This window comes from Chrysemys picta, chromosome 14 (assembly GCF_011386835.1).
Source record: "Chrysemys picta bellii isolate R12L10 chromosome 14, ASM1138683v2, whole genome shotgun sequence".
Classification (NCBI taxonomy): Eukaryota; Metazoa; Chordata; order Testudines; family Emydidae; genus Chrysemys; species Chrysemys picta.
In genome coordinates this window covers 827,285-846,751 of record NC_088804.1, presented here as the reverse complement: position 1 = coordinate 846,751, position 19,467 = coordinate 827,285, and the positions used below count along the sequence as shown (strand labels likewise).

General features: G+C 61.0%; 1 protein-coding gene across 6 annotated transcripts; it reads right to left on the bottom strand.

Annotated features, from left to right (window-relative positions):
• Positions 1–4,530: 4,530 nt before the first annotated feature.
• Positions 4,531–19,369, bottom strand: LDHD (lactate dehydrogenase D). 6 transcript variants are annotated; one of them, XM_065567445.1, is made up of 12 exons: positions 19,052–19,251; positions 15,701–16,496; positions 14,391–14,503; positions 13,455–13,596; positions 11,614–11,755; positions 10,775–10,934; positions 10,488–10,687; positions 10,243–10,371; positions 9,654–9,781; positions 8,948–9,038; positions 7,778–7,889; positions 4,531–6,569 (listed from the first exon to the last, which is right to left on the bottom strand). In XM_065567445.1, the coding sequence occupies exons 2-12, from the start codon at positions 15,737–15,739 to the stop codon at positions 6,404–6,406; spliced, it is 1,422 nt and encodes a 473-aa protein (XP_065423517.1). In that variant the 5' UTR covers positions 15,740–16,496; positions 19,052–19,251; the 3' UTR covers positions 4,531–6,403. The 6 variants fall into 6 exon arrangements, with proteins under 6 accessions (XP_065423517.1, XP_005279517.2, XP_065423516.1 ...); XM_005279460.5 differs by lacking the exon at positions 15,701–16,496 and having other exon boundaries at positions 19,052–19,369; XM_065567444.1 differs by having other exon boundaries at positions 10,488–10,934; positions 19,052–19,246.
• Positions 19,370–19,467: the final 98 nt, after the last annotated feature.

The window sequence follows — 19,467 nt, the reverse complement described above, 5'->3', positions numbered from 1 at the left end:
CTCCTCGCTGCTTTATTTCAATGGTATTAGTGAAGCAGTGTGGCATGGGAACCAGATGCTGCCAGGTGCATGGGGCTGGAGTGGCAGGATGCCTTTCAGTTGCTGCAGCTTACATGTGGGAGTTGCTGGGTATGGGGTGGAGCATCCTTGTTTGGGGCATTGGATTGGACAGTGCTGGTGAGGGGGTGGGGCTAAGGACACTAGATTTCCCCCCACACCCACTGCTCATAGCCAAAGGCCAGAACATGCCATGACCTGCACACTGCAGGCCACAGAACCTCATGTCCTGTGATCAACCCCTAGCCTCTGGCTGAGTCACTGGAGTCCTCACATCATGGTTGAAAGAGCCCTAGTTACAGGGAATCCACTGTTTACTCTAGTTCAAACCAGCAAGTGACCCGTGACCCATGGGTCTTGGCCAATCTGACCCAGGGGAAAATTCCTTCCCAACCCCAAATACAGTGATCGGTTAGACCCTGAGCATGTGGGCGAGACCCACCAGCCAGACACCTGGGAAAGAATTCTCTGTAGTAACTCAGAGCCTGCCCCATCTAGTGTCCTGTCTGCAGCCATTGAGGATAGTTGCTGCTAGCAATCACAGATTGGCTACAGTGGCATGCGTCCCATCTCATCACACCATCACCCTCCCTAAACTTATCAAGCTCTTGAAGCCAGTTGGGTTTTTTGCCCCCACTGCTCCCCTTGGGATGCTGCTCCAGAACTTCACTCCTCTGATGGTTAGAACCTTCATCTAATTTCAAGCCTAAAGTTGTTGATGGCCAGTTTCTATCCATTTGTTCTTGTGTCAATATTGGCACTTACCAGAGAGGGGGAGGAGTTATTTAAGTTATTTATCCCTCTGATGTATTTATAGAGAGCCATCATAGCTCCCCTCAGCCTTCATTTGGTGAGGCTAAACAAGCCAAGCTCTTTGACTCTCCTCTTGTAAGGTAGGTTTTCCATTCGACTGATCATCCTAGTAGCCCTTCTCTGTTCCTCTTCCATTTTGAATTCATCTTTCTTAATTATGGGAGCCTAGAAACCGCACACAGTATTCCAGATGAGGTCTCACTAGGGCCTGGTATAATAGCAATACTTCCCCGTCTCTACTGGAAATACCTCAGTGGATGCATCCTAGGCTTGACTTACACTGGAAAAAGGCTATCACATTGATCACAGGATGACTTAGCCATCGACCCATACACCCAGGCCTTTCTCCTCTCACTTTCAACTGATATGTCCTCAGTTTCTTGTTAGTCCCTAAGTGCATGACTGCGCACTATTACATTTCATCCCATTTCTATTGCTCCAGTTTTCAAGGTCCTCCAGCTTTTCCTGTATTATATTCCAGTCCCCCGTCTGCAAATTTTATTAACACAGTCCCACGTTTTGTGCCAAGGTCATTAATGCAAATATTGAGTAAGACTGAGCCCAAGGCCAATCCCTGAGGAACTCCACTAGCCTTTCCCCTTTCAGTAGTCCCTTTAACCAGTTCTTTATCCAGCTTTTCCATTCTTGTGTTAATCACCATTTTCTCCAATTTAACTAATTTCCCATGCAGAACTGCATGAAATGCCTTAAGGTGGGCGGCATGGTGAGCACCCTCCTGATTTATGCCACCTGTGCCCCTCTAACACAATGCAATGTTAACAGCCCCCTTGCCCTGTGGCTGCTTCTGCAGTCAAGGTTGCAGTGATATTGGTGGGGGGGATTCCTGGCTTCTAGAGAAGATCAGAGTGGTGGTATGAGGATAACAGGCCCTTCCTTGCCCCCACTGTGCCTTAAATCAGCTTGCCCAGCACTCTGTCTCTGCTCCCCCAAGCAGCAGTGCAAAGGGGGGCTCATTAGTTTGATGACAGTAGCATCTAGAAGCTGCCAGAATGAGTGGGGCACTGTGGTGCTGGGAACTGCGCACTGCATCAAAGCCAGACCTTGCCCTAAATGTGGCCCTGATCCTGTTGGTGGCGCTGCAGTGAGACCCGTCACCCTCCTCCAGGGCTAGCGAGTGAGCACAGCAAGGCCTGTCCATTTCGGAGCAAGGGCTGTAATCGCTGCTATGGTTGATCAGACAGCTTCCCGTGTGCTCGCAGGGCTCAGCACAGGACAGGTCGGGGCAGTGATGCCACTCTCATGGGCAGGCAGGTTGGAAATCCATGTCTGACATGAGTTGATCTTATCTCCTTTTTGTAATGGCACCATGGCAAATCTCTAGGTCACGCCCTGTCCCATGGCAGCAGCCAGGACTGCCAGAGATTCCTGACCCATAGGAGCCCTAGAAAACAAGCATGCTCTGAACAGTGACTGTTCTACAAAAGGCCCCTCTGTAATAGATCTGTCCCCGCCTGTAGTGGAGTAAGAGCTCCTGGAGGTGCTGGGAATGGGATTTACTGCTGTGGTGCTCTGAGCTTGGCCAGCCCACCCGTGGGGAAGGGAGCTGGAGCCTGTCCCTGTGGGGCCTGGCTACAGGGCGAGAGCCACAGGCTGGTCTAACATCATCACCAGAGTCTCAGGTATGGTGCAGTTGGTGGCTTGTTCCTGTTGCTGATACATGAGGCAGCACGAACCTGGTGAGGTTCTCAGGCTTGGCAGTCGGAAACCTCTGGGATTGCAAGGGTGGGCCCCCAGAGTGGAAGAGGTGGGCCCTGGGGCCATTTGGTTCAGGAAAGCACCTGTCAGAATCAAAGGGCTCAGCCCAGACTGGCCTTGGCCCCACGGCTTGGGCTCCTGCGCAAGCTAAGATGATGAGGGGTCCTTGCACTGCGGCGTTTGCACTCTAAGGGCCCAGGTCGCTGAGGGCCCCACTCCCCGGGTGTGTGTGTGTGTGTGTGTGTGTGTGTGTGTGTGCGCGCGCGCGCCAGCCCATAATAGTACTCAGCACACCGGCGACCATTGGGCTGGGCTCGCCTACACCCCTAGCCAGGGGGCTGCAAGTGCAGCTGCTGGGAGTGCTAATTTAGGACCAGAATGGGTGCCGGTCATTACCCAAGTCGGAGGGAGGGCTGGATGCAATAAAAGGCCCCACAGTCACCAACCAGCACCATGGTGGTGCTGCCCCATGCCAGCTGGAGCCAACCCTGAGTGCCAGCGGGGTTTACTCCTCCAGGCCAGGCTGTGTGTGAAGTCCCACTGGGTGGGAGCAAGCCAAGCCTTACCCTGGGGTGCCCCATGGCTGGCCCTGGGTCCGTGCTGCTGTGCCTGCTGGAGAGAGGATGCTCCGGGCACTGCGTGCTGCAATGAGGGCACTGCAGTGAGTTGGCACCCACAGGAGCACTCTCAGGCGGGCAAATGCAGGATGTGCACATGTACAAAGTGATGTGTGTGCACACTCATGGCTCACGGGCACCACACATGGCCGCACACATGCATCTTTGCTTACTACAGCTGGGAGCACTTATGTAGAAGTATATATAAGCCCCCCTTCGCTCAGCCCATGTCCTTTCCCACATGCAGTGGGGGGCTTTTGCTTTGCCTCCTTGCCCCCAACCACGTGAAGGACTGTCCTGGGGTGAAGGGCCCTGGCCGTTTGGCCTTGGGGTGGCGTTGGGGCCCCAGGGGCCCCCTGGCAGGTGCAGGGAGGGGCCACAAGGACAGAGGACTCCACCGGGCTGATCCAGGGCCTCCCTTCCCAGGTTGGGGCTGAGGCCAGACTGGCCCTTCATTGGGCCAGGCTCCTGCTCACAGCTGGAGCTCCAGCAGCAGGAACCTGCCCTGCAGGGTCGGGGGCTCCAGCTTCCCACTGTGGGGAACCATGGCAGGACCCCCCACCTTGCAGCATGGGTCTCCACCAGGCTTTGCTCTGCAGGCCCAGGCTCTGGGGCCAGACCCTAGGCTCCCAAGCAGCCTTGGGGAGCAGGGTGGGAGCCCAGCTGAGCCATGCTATGCTAGTGCCCCAGTGGGCCAGGCACAGGTGGTGGTGGTGAAGGCCACGTGGCACCTGCAGCCCCTGCCCGGCACAGACAGCGGGTGCAGCTGCCAAGGGCGGGGGTGTCCTCTTTCTGCTGGGCAGTGCTGGAGGCTGGGGCAGGTGGGACGGGCACAGAGGGCTGCAGGACTGGGCGCCTCGGGGCTGAGGGAGGCACATGTAGCTGTGGGGCAGTGGGCGGGATGGGCTCCCAGCCAGCCCAGCTAACCTGCAGCCCCTCAGTACCAGTCCCCAGGGAGGTGCCAGCTGGCAGGGGCGCCCCATGCTGTGCCAGTGGGGAGCAGTTCTCCCACCCCATTGCCCCCTTAGTGGAGGGTGGGGGCTGTGCATGCTCCTTCTGGGCAGGCAGTCCCCTGGGGGTGCAAGGAAAGGCAGGCGCTTGCTGGCAGCGAAGGGTGCTGGAGGCCCCAGCAGGATCCTGGGGGGGCTCGACTCTTCCTGCAGGGAAACCCCTTGGGCCTTGCTGTCAGCTGCTCCGGCTTGGGGGCTGCCATTGTCTCTGGGCCCCTTAGGGAGGTGGGGCTGGTTCATCAGCCAGCATAGGCCAAGTGCAGCATTGACCCTTGTGTACCCGCTGGGTAGCCAGGCAACTAAAACGGAGGCAGACATTGGCTTTAAAGCTGTATTCCAAACAATTCCCACATTTGCTACAAGCCGCAGGCTGAACACGGGGCTTGCCCCTAGGCTGTGCTCTGAGCAGAGCCCTGGGGGAGCCAGGCTGCAGGGGCAGTGGGGAGTCATCCAGGCCCCTACAGACTGGAGAGGGGCCAATTTCCATGCCCAGCAGGCCCCATGAACAGCATGGCACACATGCCCCCCCCAGCCCTGTGCCTGCCCAGCATGCCCTGCCCTTGCCTGGCTGGAGCTTTGCACTGGGGGGAGCTGGGGTGGGCAGGGCTGAGGTGTTACAGCCCCTGCTATGGAAAGCTGGCACAGTGGCTGCCACGCTGGGCCAGGCTCTCAGCACCTAGGCTGGACGCCCGGAGCCATAGAAGGGCATAAAGCCGTGCTGGGCTCCAGGTGCCGTCTGCGGCCCTTGCCACCACCCAGCTGGGCTCCAGGTGCCATTCAGGTGGGCCCTGGGCACTGCTGGGTTTGGGGACCTGCTTTGCAGAAGGTGAGTTTATTGACTGATGATTGAGGGGAATACCCTCCCCCACACACAGCCCCTTGCCCCTGCCCCTGGGCAGGAGGTCACTCCGCCCACAGCAAGCTTTACACCTGGCTTTGGGTGGGGGCTGGATTTCCATTAGTCAGAGCCACGGCTCTGCTGTGCAGGGTGCATTTTCCTCTCATGGGAGAGGTGCTGGCAGAATGGGGGGAGGGGGCTAGCCCAAGGCTGGGGTTGAGGGGTGTCACACAAGCACAGCCCCAGTGCTCTCCCACTCCTCTTTTCATCCTGGGAAGGCCCCTTTGCAGTGTTACCCTCGGTAGGGTCACGCTGTCTTCCTGGGGTGAGCCCTTTGCCTCCACCGCCAGCCCATGGCCTCAGCCCGTGAGCTCCCGCCAGCATCCCCTCAGCCTGCCCACCCCAAGGGAGCAATGCAGGCAATGCAGTCCCCACCTGTTTAGCCTGCACTGACTCAGCCAACATGTAAAGCAGCAGGTTATTGGAAGTGGGGAACACAGAGTAGGAAGTTACCGCACAGTCCAACTGGGTCTGGCCGAGTCCGTCCTTTGTCTTCGTTTGAGAGACACACATCCCCTCGGCCCTCTCCAGTCCTTTGCTCTCCCACTGGCTGGACCCAGTGGGTTCCAAGTTGGGCAGGGCTGTCTGGTCTGCCAAGTTACACAGTGTCCAGGCCAGGCTGCTAGGCGGGGTCACACTTGGGCCTCTGCAACACCAAACCCCCTCGCCCACCCCCTGGTTAAACAGCAGCATGCAAGGGAAACTGAGGCCCACACAGTATTCATACAAACTCTTAAGAAAATTCCCCACATTGTCACAAGGCCACAAGGCAAAGCCGGGGTGGGAGTCCTAGGGCTGGGAGAGGCAGGGGGACCCAGGGAGAGCTGAGGGTGGGGAGCATGGGGCTGGAAGAGGTGAAGGGGGGGCAATAGCAGAGTTAGGGGGAGTCGCAGGGCTGGGAGAGGTGGTGGGGGGAGCTGGGGAGTCCTAGGGTGGAGAGAGGCGGGGGTGGGGGGGCTGAGGCAGAAGTGAAGGGGGAGCCCAGGGCTGGGAGAGGTGAAGGGGGGCAGTAGCAGATCTGAGTTGGAGCCCAGGGCCAGGAGCAGTGGGGGGGGGGGAAGGAGGGGTTTGCTGACATTAAGCCTGCTGCCTTCTAGTGCTTCTAGTCCTTCCTTCCCGTGGCACAAACAATCCACTGGGCTCAAGGGCCGAGACTTGGGGGCTCCCCCCTGCCCCTGCTCCGAGTCGCTGTCTGCATGGGGAAGGGGAGTGACAGCTGCAGGCCTGGGAGGGAACCTGCCTTGCCAGCGCTGGGTGCTCTGGGCTGGCTGGGCAGGGGTGGGAGATGCCGCTCACAGCACCTTCCCAGGGTTCATGAGGTTCTTGGGGTCCAGCGTGGCCTTGATCTGCCTCATGATGGTAAGCCCCAGCTCCCCGATCTCCTCCCGCAGCAGATGGCGCTTGCCCAGCCCGATGCCATGCTCGCCTGTACAGGTTCCGTCCAGGGCCAGGGCCTGTCTGGGAGGAGAGGAGGCAGGAGATGTGTTAGCAGGAGGGCAGGGCAGCTGCGGGGAGCATGGCTGGGGGTGGGGTGGGGGCTGCAGACCAACTGGCAGGGGGTGCTCAGGGGTTCAGGGACCCCAGGATCAGATCCATGCATGTGAATTCACTGCAGGGGGCAGGGGAGGGCTCAGCCGCGTGCCAGTTGCCTGTAGGGGATGCTGCACTGCCAGGAGCATGCCAAGGGGAGCGGGTGAGGGGGCAAAAGGGCAGGGTGCACCCAGGGCGTGGTGCACCCCGTGTGCAGCCCCCACCCTTCACCTCTGGGACAACTACTGCCCCCGTCTAGGCCCTGCCCAGCCTGGCTGTGCTGCAGGGCCCCGTGTGAGGAGCAAGTACCCGACCACTCCCCATGTGCCAGGCAGCTCCGGTCTCTCGTATGTCCTGGGGGGGCTGCCTGTGCTCTCAGCAAGGGGGCCAGGACAGGTGGCTCCTGGGAACTCTTCTGGTTGCTTCTCCTGCTACCCTTGCCCTGAGCTCTGGGCCCCTCCCTGGTGTGCCCCCCACACCGTTAGGTCTGTGCCCTCCCCCAGCCCCACCCTCAGGTCTGGGCCCAAAGGCCAGTCAGGGCAGGCCCCATTTGCCCCCTGCAAGATCCCATGAGTTGCTTCTGCCCTTCAACACCAGAACTGGGCCAGGCAGGGTTGAGCTGGGCAAGGCAGAGCAGGGTAGCATGGGCAGAGCAGAGCTGGGCCAGGCAGGGCAGACAGAGCTGGGCAGAGCAGAGCCAGGCTGGGCAGGGCTTGGCCGGGCAGGGCTGGGTAGCACTGGGCAGAGCTGGGCCAGGCTGGGCAGGGCAGGGCAGGTAGTACTCAGCACAGCTGGGCAGGGCAGAGGCGGGCTAGGCTGGGCAGAGCTGGGCAGGACAGAGCCGGGCTACGCAGGGCAGGGCAGATAGAGCTGGGCACAGCAGAGCCAGGCTGGGCAGGGCTTGGCCGGGCAGGGCTGGGTAGCACTGGGCATAGCTGGGCCAGGCTGGGCAGGGCAGAGGCGGGCTGGGAAGGGCAGAGGCGGGCTAGGCTGGGCAGAGCTGGGCTGGGCAGGGCAGAGCCGGGCTAGGCTGGGCTGGACAGGGTGGGTAGTACTCAGCAGAGCTTGGCAGGGCAGACCTAGGCTGGGCCAGGCAGGACAAGGCAGACCAGGGCTGGGCAGAGCTGGCTTCCTACCTGGCCAGTCGGGTTGCAAACTCCTTGACGCGCTGGATCTCGGCCAGGTCGGCCGGGTCAAACACCAGGAGGCAGTGAAAGTTCCCATCGCCCACGTGCCCGACTATCGGGCCTGAGGGGACACAGACCAGCTGCTCGTATGGGGAGCCTTTCCTAGCCCCCCACAGACACTTACTGCCTGGCTCCCTCCCACCTCCCCTCCAGCGAAGCCCCTTGCCCTGCAGAGCCCACGCCAGAGTCATTGCCCACTCCTAAAATGCAGCCCCCTCTGGCAGAAGGGGGCTGTGCCCCGGGGCTTGGGGAGGGAGCCCCCTACCCCACTGAAATGTGGCAGGGGTTAGCTCATCAGGGATATCCCCCACATGGGGATCTGGCCAGGGCATGAGGAGCTGCATGTCCCGATCCCTCGGAAGGATGCTCCGGCAGCGGCTGGCTCAGCCGTTGGCTCCTCCCGTCCATCCTGCCCCAGCATGGGGGTGAGACTGGATGAGATCACAGCATGGGGGCATAGGAATGTCCCCCAGAAACCCGCACGGCCCAGGGAGCACATGCCCTGACAGGTGGGGGTCATGGCAGGCCCAAGGCTAATTAGTTCCAGCTCTGGGGAGCCAGGCTGGCTTGGTCCCCTTGCAGCCCCACTGAAATACCTGGCAAGTCCTGCTCAGCACAGCCCCAGGGCTCGGATACCCGGGATCGAGGAGCACTGCCAGAGCTGTGGGTGGAGCATGTCCAGTGCATTTGAAGCATCTGATGCATGTCTGATGTGTGTGAAGTGTGTTGTGTGTGTGAAGTGTCTGATGAGTGTGAAGCGTGTGTGAGGCGTGCTCACCTGCACTGTTCTCTGCGATGGCGGGCATTGTCAGGCCCTCCTGCCGGTGAGGCCTTCATCCCAGACAGGTGCACTGTGGGTGGTTGGCGTTTAGGGGCCGCGTTTGGATTTATTACCATCCCCTGCGGCAATGGGGGGCAGAGCCTTTGCCCCCTCTGTCTGCAGCACCCAGCCCCGTGGCTCCCACACCCAGACAGGACAATGGCAGTCAGGCCTGACAGCAGGGGGATGGGAGCAGCGCCAGCCCCGTCATGTCATCCCTTCTCCTGCTGCCTTGCCTGACCCCGGTGAAGTGACCCCCAGCTGCACAGGCCCTGACCCCAGGTTCAGTGGAGACCCACCTGTGAGCCCTGACTCCTGCAGGTCTCTGTGGGTCTCTCCCACAATGCGGGGCAGCCGGGAGATGGGGACGCACACGTCTGTGGAGTAGCCCTGAGGGGAACATGGCAGAGGGTTCACTGACACCCCCCGCAGAAGTGACAGGACACAGGGCATCCCGATCCCGCCTCACTTGGGGGGTGCACACTGGCCTCACCTGGGCCCCCGGAGGATCCCAGCCCCCCCTGCGCCCCACTGGTGGGACCTGGCTCGGTTTGGGAAAACCCTTGTTAAGCCCTCCCAGTCCTGGGGCTCGGGACGTGCTGTTCAGCGGGGTCCCCCGAAGGCCTGGGGAGCACTGACCCCAGGACACCTGCTGGAGAGCGGCTCTCAGCAGTCAGGCTGGGGCAGGACAGTCCTGTGGGTGGGCACTGGCCCCCGACCTGGGGAAAGCCCAGAGTCTCATGGGGTGAGGGGCTGTTCCTGGCCCACCAAGAGCCCCAATATCAGTCCCCAGTCCCCTCCCCTGATGCCCCCCAGTCCCTTCCCTTGGCACCCCTTACCCACTCCCCAGACCCCCTGTCCCTCCGGGGACTCCCCCACCCTCTTCCCAAGTGACCCCCTCTTCCCTCAGCCTCCCCCTACCCCCTCTCCTCAGGCACTCCTTCACCCTGTCTCCAAGTGACTCCCCTTCCCCCCGGCATTCCCCGTGCCCCAGCGCTAGCCCACCTTGCTCCCAGGGCGCAGGGCCAAGGCCGCGTACCAGGCGTTGTGCCGAGCGGCCCACAGCTTGTTCCTCGCCTCCAGATCCCGGGCCCAGGCAAAGTCCGAGCCACCGTTCAGCTGCACGATCTCCTCTGCAGAGGAAGAGACACCCTCGCTGTCAGCCCCCCGCTCCCCCGGAGTGGGGCCTGGCTGCCAGCCGTCTCTGCCAGGCAGGCTGGGGCAGGGCAGAGGCCTGGTTTCCCCCCTGTCGCTGGAGACCTAGGCCAGGAGGGCTGTGAGACCAGGTGAGAGATCCACTCCCTGGCATGGGCAAGGGACTTGGCCAGGGCAGGACAGAGCCACTCTGCCCCCTACAGAAAAGGGGAAGGGCAGCAACATCCCACCTCAACCACGAGCTGGGCAGCCAGCCACCCCCCAGCTCCACCCAACCCCTAGGCGCCATCCAAATACACCCCTGGTGCCACTGGCAGTGCCCACCTGCCCCAGGGCTGCTGCTCCCCCGCTGCGCCAGCAGGACGGAGGGCCCCCTGCAGGGTCAGGCCCCCAGCCTGTGCCCCCCCCAGGCATCACCCCCCTGGTGTTGTGCACGTACCTGCCTGCTGGACCTGCTCCTCCAGGCTGCTGGGCGAGCCGTGGAACTCCAGGAAGAGTGTGGGGGACACGGTGTAGCTCAGGCCGCTGAACCGATTACAGGCGGCCATCATGACGTCGTCCAGGAACTCTGGGGGAGCAGAGAGGCTGGGGGTCAGAGCCTTGGAGGGCTCCGCAGTCCACTCGGGAGCAATGCCCCCTCCGCCCCCGGGGCACATTCTGCAGGGCACGGGGCCGCCAACTCACCAATCCGGGCCACGGGGATGCCGGCCTGCAGCACCTGCACAGTGCAGCCCACCGCCGCATGCACGCTGGGGAAGGCGCACACGGCCGCCACCGTGGCCTCAGGGCTGCCATGGAGACGCAGTGTGGCCTGGGTGATGAGGCCAAGTGTCCCCTCGGAGCCCACAAACAGCCCTGTCAGGTTGTAGCCGGCAGCGCTCTTCCTGCAGCAGGGCGAGAAGGGGCTGGGATGAGAGCTCGGGGCAGGAGTCCTCTGGTGCCCCCCGCCCCCGAGCCGCAGCCCCCAGTACCTGAAGTGGCGGCCCCGGCCAGCCGTGTGCAGCACCCTGCCATCGGCCAGCACCACCTGCAGGTTGATCACGTTGTGGCGCATGGTGCCGTAGCGCACGGCATTGGTGCCTGAGGCACTGGTGGCCGCCATGCCGCACAGGGAGGCGTCAGCGCCAGGGTCTACGGAGGGAAAGGGCACAGCCGGCAGTCAGTGGTCATGGGGCATCGCAGAACCAGCACCCCGGAGAACCTTCCCCCCTGTGCCCAGGGCAGAGCTGGGCCCAAGACAGAAAGCTGCCCACCCCCGGGTTGCTGTGCCATGGGCGCTCCCAAAGCTGGTCCAGGCGGAGCCTTGGGCAGCTGCCAGCACCCAGCCCAGCATGTCGTGGTCACAGGGATATGGAGGGAGTGGCCAGGTCAGAGCTCAGGCCCCTTCACCACGCGTGGCTGCAACACAGACTGTGCCCACGATGCCCTGCCTGGCACTGCCCACCCGTGGCCCAGGCGGGCCGTGGCCTGCATGCTGAGTGGGCCAACGAGGGGCCTGTGGCAGGATTGATTTTCATGGCACGTCCACTGGAGTGGGACCCAGCTGCTCTGTTCCCGGCAGCCAGCACCACTGCACTGGGCTGGATTGGGGCGGAGGATCTGGGGGCAAAGCTCATCAGCCCATTGACAGCCCACAGCCCAGGCATGTCGCCCAGCACAGCTGCCACTCGCCAACCTGTGCCAGCTTCCTGCTCTGACACCACTGAACCCAGCTGCAGGCCTAGGCATTGGCTGTGCGCTGGGAATGGAGCTGGGACCCCTCGTCCCCCACCACTGGAGGGAGCCCCTCGCCCCGTGCACGGCATCATACCGACAGGGAACCAGAGGCCAGTGTCCCGCAGGTAATTGTTGAGCGCTTTGCGGGTCACCCCCGGCTCCACGGCCACAGTGAAGTCCTCAGTGCTGAGCGCTGTGATACGATCCATTCGGGTCAGGTTAAAGCACACGCCACCCTGGCCCAGAGAGATGGGAGCAGACATTGGAGCCAGCCCCATGGCGCTCCCTGGAAAGGGCCTGAGATCTGCTGGGTCACCCCCTGAACACACATAGGCAGGCGGAGCAGGGCCAGGACACCGCCACGCTGGGATTCCCCTGCTGTTTGCCCCAGTGGTATCTCACCACAGCTGCCCTGGCATTGCTGTCCAGCCGGGGGGTCGCCAGAGCTCCAGGCAAAGATGAACCACCCTGGCGTCCCCCAGGACTGATCCCCCAAGACTCATGGGCGCCACGGAGTCCAGCACGGCTGGAGCCAGGGGCTGCCCTCCTGGCACGAGGGGAAGCTGAGCCTGCCTGTGAGGAACCTCCCCTGAACAGCCCTGGCTGGGCCGCGTGCCCACCGGCCTCGCCACACACTGCCCTGCTGGGGACAACGGGGCAGCAGCCGGGGGCTGGGCCCACTGGCTCTAGTCAAGAGGGGAAGTCTCGCTGTGCCAGCCCCACCTGCAAAAGGGCCTGCACGGGGGTGGCAAGGGTCTGGGCTGGCACCTCAGCTGGATGAGTGGGCAGAGCGCCACCGGCACTGGAGCCCCACTGGGTTACACCAGCTGGGGATGGGATCTGTTGCACCTTATGGGGCAGGGAATGCTCCCTGCGCTGCCCCCCTGCTCCATACCCTCACTACGCTTCCCCCCATACCCTCACCGTGTTGCCCCCCCACTCGATACCCTCACTGCTGCCCCCCGACTCCGTACCCTCACCGCACTGCCCCCCCGCTCTGTACCCTCACCGTGCTGCCCCCCGCTCCATTCCCTCACTGCGCTGCCCCCCCCGTACCCTCACCACACTGCCCCCCTGCTCTGTACCCTCACCGCGCTGCCCCGCGCTCCGTACTCTCACCGCGCTGCCCCCCTGCATCATACCCTCACCACGCTTCCCCCCGTACCCTCACCGTGTTGCCCCCCCACTCCATTCCCTCACCGCGCTGCCCCCCGCTCCGTACCCTCACCGCGCTGCCCCCCCGCTCTGTACCCTCACCGTGCTGCCCCCCGCTCCATTCCCTCACTGCGCTGCCCCCCCCGTACCCTCACCACACTGCCCCCCTGCTCTGTACCCTCACCACGCTGCCCCGCGCTCCGTACTCTCACCGCGCTGCCCCCCTGCATCATACCCTCACCACGCTTCCCCCCGTACCCTCACCGTGTTGCCCCCCCGCTCCATTCCCTCACCGCGCTGCCCCCCGCTCCGTACCCTCACCGTGCTGCCCCCCCACTCTATATCCTCACCGCGCTGCCCCCCGTTCTATACCCTCACCGCTGCCCCCCCGCTCCGTTCCCTCACCGCGCTGCCCCCCCGCTCTATACTCTCACCGTGCTGCCCCCCCGCTCCGAACCCTCACTGCACTGCTTCCCCGTACCCTCACTGCACTGCCCCTCCGTACCCTCACCGCATTGCCCCCCGCTGCGTACCCTCACCACGCTGCCCCCCGCCATATCCTCACCGCGCTGCTCCCCTGCTCCGTACCCTCACCGCACTGCCCCCTCTCCGTTCCCTCACTGCGCTGCCCCCACTCCATACCCTCACGAGCTCCCCCCCCGCTCTGTACCCTCACCACTGCCCCCCTGCTGCGTACCTTCACTGCGCTGCCCCCCCTCCGTACCCTCACTGCGCTGCCCCCCCGCTCCAGACCCTCACCAATGTCCCCTCACTCCATACCCTCACTGCGGTGATGCCGCCCTCCAGGCCCGTGCCGGTGCTGAAGGGGATGATGGGGACACTGTGACTGTAGCAGATCCCCGCCAACTTGCTGACCTGCTCCACGTCCTGGGGCCAGACAACGGCGTCCGGCGGGCTGCACCTGCAGGTGGGTGAGAGCCCTGTGTAATGCCAGCTGCCGGGGAGGGGGAGCAGGCTGCCTCTGCACACAGCGTGTGCAGCTCCACCTGGGCCGAGAACACAGCAGGGAGCTAGCCATATGCCAGGCTGGGCGGGGCACAGGGCGGGCAGACAAGGCCTGGATGAGCCAGGGGGAAGAGGGGCTTTGAGGGCTGAGCAGGGCACTGGCCCCTAGCCCCAAGGGCTGGCTCCCACACACTGCTGCGGAGGATGCCAAAGGGCTCAGCTCCAGGGCCTGTGTGCACCAGCTGGCAGGGCATGGGGGGAGAAACTGGGATTTCAGCGGCGCCTTGGAGGCAACTGTTCGGCACAGCTGCGGGGCACCCGGGCAGGGCTGCACCCGCTGGGGCTGCGCTGGGCACTGCTGCAGCAGCAATGGGACTGCACAGCGTCTGCGGCATGGGGGGCGGATTCCCTGTGGGTGTCCGGCCTGAGCCCAGCGAAGGGCTTGCTCTGCCTATGCACCCCAATGGCCGCTGAGGTCCAGAGCCCCTATCCCTGGAGCCCGTCCTTCCCGTGGTCATGTCACTGCACATCCCTGGATCATGCTGGGTGCTGCACACACATCACCGTCCCGCTGGGGGGATGGGCTCCTCCCAGGGCACGAGGGAGCCAAGCCAGCAGAAGCCCTTCACAGCACCCCAGGGAGCCCAGTGGCCCGGGTCAGCGATGCTCTAAGAGGCTCCCCAGTCCACACGGGCTGTATGAGCCGGCCTCTGGGGAGTGTGTGGCATGTGCTGGGAGCTCCCCAGGTACCTGTGCATGGATTCATCCCTCCCGTGCTGCTCCCGGACGGCCAGGGCTGTGGACACGTTCTGGCTCCCCACCACAGCTCGCAGGGCCTCCACCAGTTCTCCCGGCAGCTGGCCCTAGAGAGAGTTAAAGGGCCGGCGCGTTACAAGCCCCTGCCATGACACTCTCCTTCTCTGGGCAGAAGCAGAACACCCAGGCATGAGCTCATAGAATCATAGAATATCAGGGTTGGAAGGGATCTCAGGAGGTCATCTAGTCCCACCCCCTGCTCAAAGCAGGACCAATCCCCAACTAAATCATCCCAGCCAGGGCTTTGTCAAGCCTGACCTTAAAAACCTCTAAGGCAGGAGATTCCACCACCTCCCTAGGTAACCCATTCCAGTGTTTCACCACCCTCCTAGTGAAAAAGTTTTTCCTAATATCCAACCTAAACCTCCCCCACTGCAACTTGAGACCATTACTCCTTGTTCTGTCATCAGGTATCACTGAGAACAGTCTAGATCCATCTTCTTTAGAACCCCCTTTCAGGTAGTTGAAAGCAGCTATCAAATCCCCCCTCATTCTTCTCTTCTGCAGACTAAACAATCCCAGTTCCCTCAGCCTCTACTAATAAATAAATTAATGGAGATATCCCATCTCCTAGAACTGGAAGGGACCTTGAAAGGTCATCAAGTCCAGCCCCGCTGCCTCCACTAGCAGGACCAAGTACTGATTTTGCCCCAGATCCCTAAGTGGCCCCCTCAAGGATTGAACTCACAACTCTGGGTTTAGCAGCCCAATGCTCAAACCACTGAACTATCTCTCCCCCCATAGCATACAGGCAAACCCCAAGTCTATGCAGAGAGATGGGCGCTCAACCACAGACACCTGTCTCTCCCCAGGGATGAAGGGCACAGGACATGGTGCCGATGGTGGCTTGGCTTCTCCAGGAGAAGGCCTGATACCTTCCATGATGGGCAGCAAGGGGGGAGCTAGGTGGGAAAGTCCCTCCCACCATCTATCATTGCTGTCCCTAAGAGGTCTGTCACAGACACAGAGATATGTGCTAAAAGAACAGGAGGACTTGTGGCACCTTAGAGACTAACAAATTTATTAGAGCATAAGCTTTTGTGGACTACAGCCCACTTCCTCGGATGCATATAGAGTGAAACATATATTGAGGAGATATATATACACACATACAGAGAGCATGAACAGGTGGGAGTTGTCTTACCAACTCTGAGAGGCCAATTAAGTAAGAGAAAAAAACTTTTGAAGTGATAATCAAGCTAGCCCAGTACAGACAGTTTGATAAGAAGTGTGAGAATACTTACAAGGGGAGATAGATTCAATGTTTGTAATGGCTCAACCATTCCCAGTCCTTATTCAATCCTGAGTTGATTGTATCTAGTTTGCATATCAATTCCAGCTCAGCAGTCTCTCGTTGGAGTCTGTTTTTGAAGTTTTTCTGTTGTAAAATAGCCATCCGCAGGTCTGTCATAGAATGACCAGACAGGTTAAAATGTTCTCCCACTGGTTTTTGAGTATTACGATTCCTGATGTCAGATTTGTGTCCATTAATTCTTTTGCGGAGAGACTGTCCGGTTTGGCCAATGTACATGGCAGAGGGACATTGCTGGCACATGATGATATATATCACATTGGTAGATGTGCAGGTGAACGAGCCCCTGATGGTATGGCTGATGTGATTAGGTCCTATGATGATGTCACTTGAATAGATATGTGGACAGAGTTGGCATTGGGCTTTGTTACAAGGATAGGTTCCTGGGTCAGTGTTTTTGTTCAGTGATGTGTGGTTGCTGGTGAGTATTTGCTTTAGGTTGGGGGGTTGTCTGTAAGCGAGGACAGGTCTGTCTCCCAAGATCTGTGAGAGTAAAGGATCATCTTTGAGGATAGGTTGTAGATCTCTGATGATGCGCTGGAGAGGTTTTAGTTGGGGGCTGAAGGTGACAGCTAGTGGTGTTCTGTTATTTTCTTTGTTGGGCTTGTCTTGTAGGAGGTGACTTCTGGGTACTCGTCTGGCTCTGTCAATCTGTTTTTTCACTTCAGCAGGTGGGTATTGTAGTTTTAAGAATGCTTGATAGAGATCTTGTAGGTGCTTGTCTCTATCTGAGGGATTGGAGCAAATGCGGTTATATCTTAGAGCTTGGCTGTAGACAATGGATCGTGTGGTGTGTCCTGGATGGAAGCTGGAGGCATGTAGGTAAGTATAGCGGTCAGTAGGTTTCCGGTATAGGGTGGTATTTATGTGACCATCGCTTATTAGCACAGTAGTGTCCAGGAAATGGACCACTTGTGTGGATTGATCTAGGCTGAGGTTGATGGTGGGATGGAAATTATTGAAATCATGGTGGAAAGATATGTGCTGTGTCTTCAGTATCAAAAGGGCTGGAGATTTCCTTTCAGTCCCCTCCCAGTGGCCCCCTTCAGCGAGGATGGTCCCATCCCAGCTGATCCAGCGCTACGCGTGGATGCCAGGCTCTGGCACGCACAGGAGCCAAATGCAGCTGGACAGCTGTCTGGGTGGAGACCTGCCTTACCAGAGCTCCCTCCCGCAGAGGCATTCACCACCACGACAGGTTTGTCCGGGTGGGTGAAAGAGAAGGACCCTGGCAAGAGATGGGTTGGCTAAGGGTGCAGTTCAGCTGTTTAGCCAACATTATCGGCACCGGAGATCTCAGGTGCCTGGTTTCACCTCATCGGCCCTGCAACGCCTCTGGTCAGAACTTCCTGACCCAAATCCAGGGGCGTGGAAAGGAAATCTGAAGGGTTAGTGCAACACTTCCAAACGATCCGAGGAGATTATGGTTGGGTGGGTTGCAACTGGATCTGAAACGACTCCTCCATATGGAGCCAAGGCCTGGCCTTCAGGGAGCTGGGGAAACGCCAGACCTCTAGAAACCACAAGGCCCCGAAGGAAGGCTGCATTAGGGCAGAATAGGGTTGAGGTGAAGAGAGGCTCATACGCCCCTGGCCTGAGGTGCAGGCTGGCCGTGAGCGTCACCAGAGACTCTCAGAAGACACATAAGACTCTGGGCTTAGCAGCCAGGCTTGCTTCTTGATTTGTGGCCATCTCTCGCTCTGCAGTACTGTGGTGCTGCTCCATGCAAACAAGCTCTTTCTAAATGAGCACGAATTAAAGTCGGGGAAGAGTTGCCCCATGGTCGGTCAGGGGGTCTCCACTCGGCAAAGCATCAATGGGACAATGGCTCCTCCTGAAGCAGCAGAGCTAGCGGAGTTGGAGCCGGAGCTGCAGAGTTTCGCGGCTAAGGTGTTTGCTGTGTTTTACCTGCGGGGCGGGGCCAGCCCAGCCTCAGGGGAGGGAGGGAGCCTTCAGGACCCACTGACGCTTCTCGAAGCAGAGCCCCGCTTTGCTGAGTCTGCCCCCTGGCCCAGCTGCCCCTCTCCCCACTTGGCCTGCACATTCCTGGCCTAGGGAGGCGGGTTTTTGAGCCCCCCCAACGCTCCCGGGGTTTCTCCCTCCTGGGGGCTGCCTTTGTCAGTGGTTTGACATTGCTCCCCTGCTGACCACGGCTGGGGGTTCACTCACTTGGGGTGTAATTCCTTCCCTTTCCGCTGAAACTCATCAAAGGTTCATTACTAACATCCCCAAATCCCCCCTTCTGCCCAGTGCCCGCAGTGCTGGGGGCGCAGCAGGGGGGCAGGGTCTGGGCGTGGGTAGGACACAGCCCATTGCAGTGAGGGTTCCTGTGCCCAGGAGCCACCTTCCCAGCGCTGGCTTGGTGTCCTGCCCTCCCCACCCTGGGCCAGGTGAACTCTAGGGCTAACAGCCTGTGCAGGTCAAATCCAGCCCCGCGGGCGGCGACAGACTCTGTGAAATGGGATTGGGTGGCATCACGTATGGGGTCCTGGTAGTGGGCCCCACGGAGAGCAAACACTCCCACCCCTAGACGTGGCCCTTGTGGGTCAGGCTGGAGATGCCCTGGGAAGGTGGTGGGGTGAGCAGGCCCAGCCCCTGCCTGTCCCAGAGGAGATGCGGGGCTCAGTGTGCTGCTCTCAAGCCAGTGCGTGGAATTGGCTGTTCAGACAAAAATGCTGGAGGCAGCTGCCGAGGCCAGAACGTTGCCAGCTGAGACTCCAGTTCCCCGGCATGGGCGGAGATGGGGTGGCATGGGGGGAGGTTAGGGTGACCAGACGTCCCGATAAAATCGGGACCGTCACGATTTTGAGCTATTTGTCCCACATCCCGACCGATCTCTGGTCGGGACGCAATTTTTGTCCCGGTATTTTGCGCCACCAGCAGCATTCAGATTTTTTTTTTTTGCCCCCCCTCCCCCCCCCCGGTGTCCCGATATTTTTTTCATCTCATCTGGTCACCCTAGGGGAGGTATTGCCACCCCAAATTGTGTACGTAGATGGGGGGGGGGCACAATTTAAAGGGGGCGGAGGAAAGTTCGGGGTCCAGCCCCCAATATAGATGTCAAACAACACCTATGCCCGTCGGTCCCTGGACTCTCCCAACCCTGCCCCAGCCAGGCCTGTGCCGGGCACCAGCCCAGCTGGTTCGGGAGGGCACAGAGGGGCCTGTCTGGCTCCCGCCGCTGGCTCGGGGCTTGGCCCTGCCCTGCGGGGAGCTGGGTCGGAGTCACACCCGGCCCGAAGCGCGGGTGATGGGCAGGGCCCAGCTGGCCTCCTGCCAGTACCTGCAGGCCGGAGCTCCTCCTGCAGCCGAGCGCCCCGACGCCCCGGCACAGCCTCTGCAGAGCCATGGGGGCGGGCAGGGGTCAGGAGCCGGGCCTGGCTGTTGGGTCCCCCGGCTCAGTCTCCCAGTGTCCGCAGGGCAGCCCCCGCTGCTCCCCAAAGCGAAACCAGCCTCTCCACTGGCCCGGCCCCGGCTGGGGGCACCAGGGGAGGCCGCCCATGTTAAGGTGGAACCGACTATTAAGGTGGCGCCGACTGGCAGAGCCGGGGCAGCGAGGGCCGGGCAGCGGGCAATCTCCTGCCCACAAGGGAAGCGACCGTCACTGCGTGAGGTGGTGGGGTTGGCTCGGGGGAAGGCCGCTGGTGCTGCCTGCCCATCTGAGCGGCGCCTTGCATGACAGCCCTGGCCTGGCCTGGC

Coding starts and splice junctions, on each gene's coding strand:
- LDHD (XM_005279458.5), bottom strand. CDS start 19,117: ATGGCTCTGCAGAGGCTGTGCCGGGGCGTCGGGGCGCTCGGCTGCAGG. Junction 10,935..11,613: donor TGGCCTCTGGTTCCCTGTCG/GTATGATGCCGT, acceptor TTCCCTCCGTAG/ACCCTGGCGCTGACGCCTCC. Junction 6,570..7,777: donor TTTGCAACCCGACTGGCCAG/GTAGGAAGCCAG, acceptor CTCTCCTCCCAG/ACAGGCCCTGGCCCTGGACG.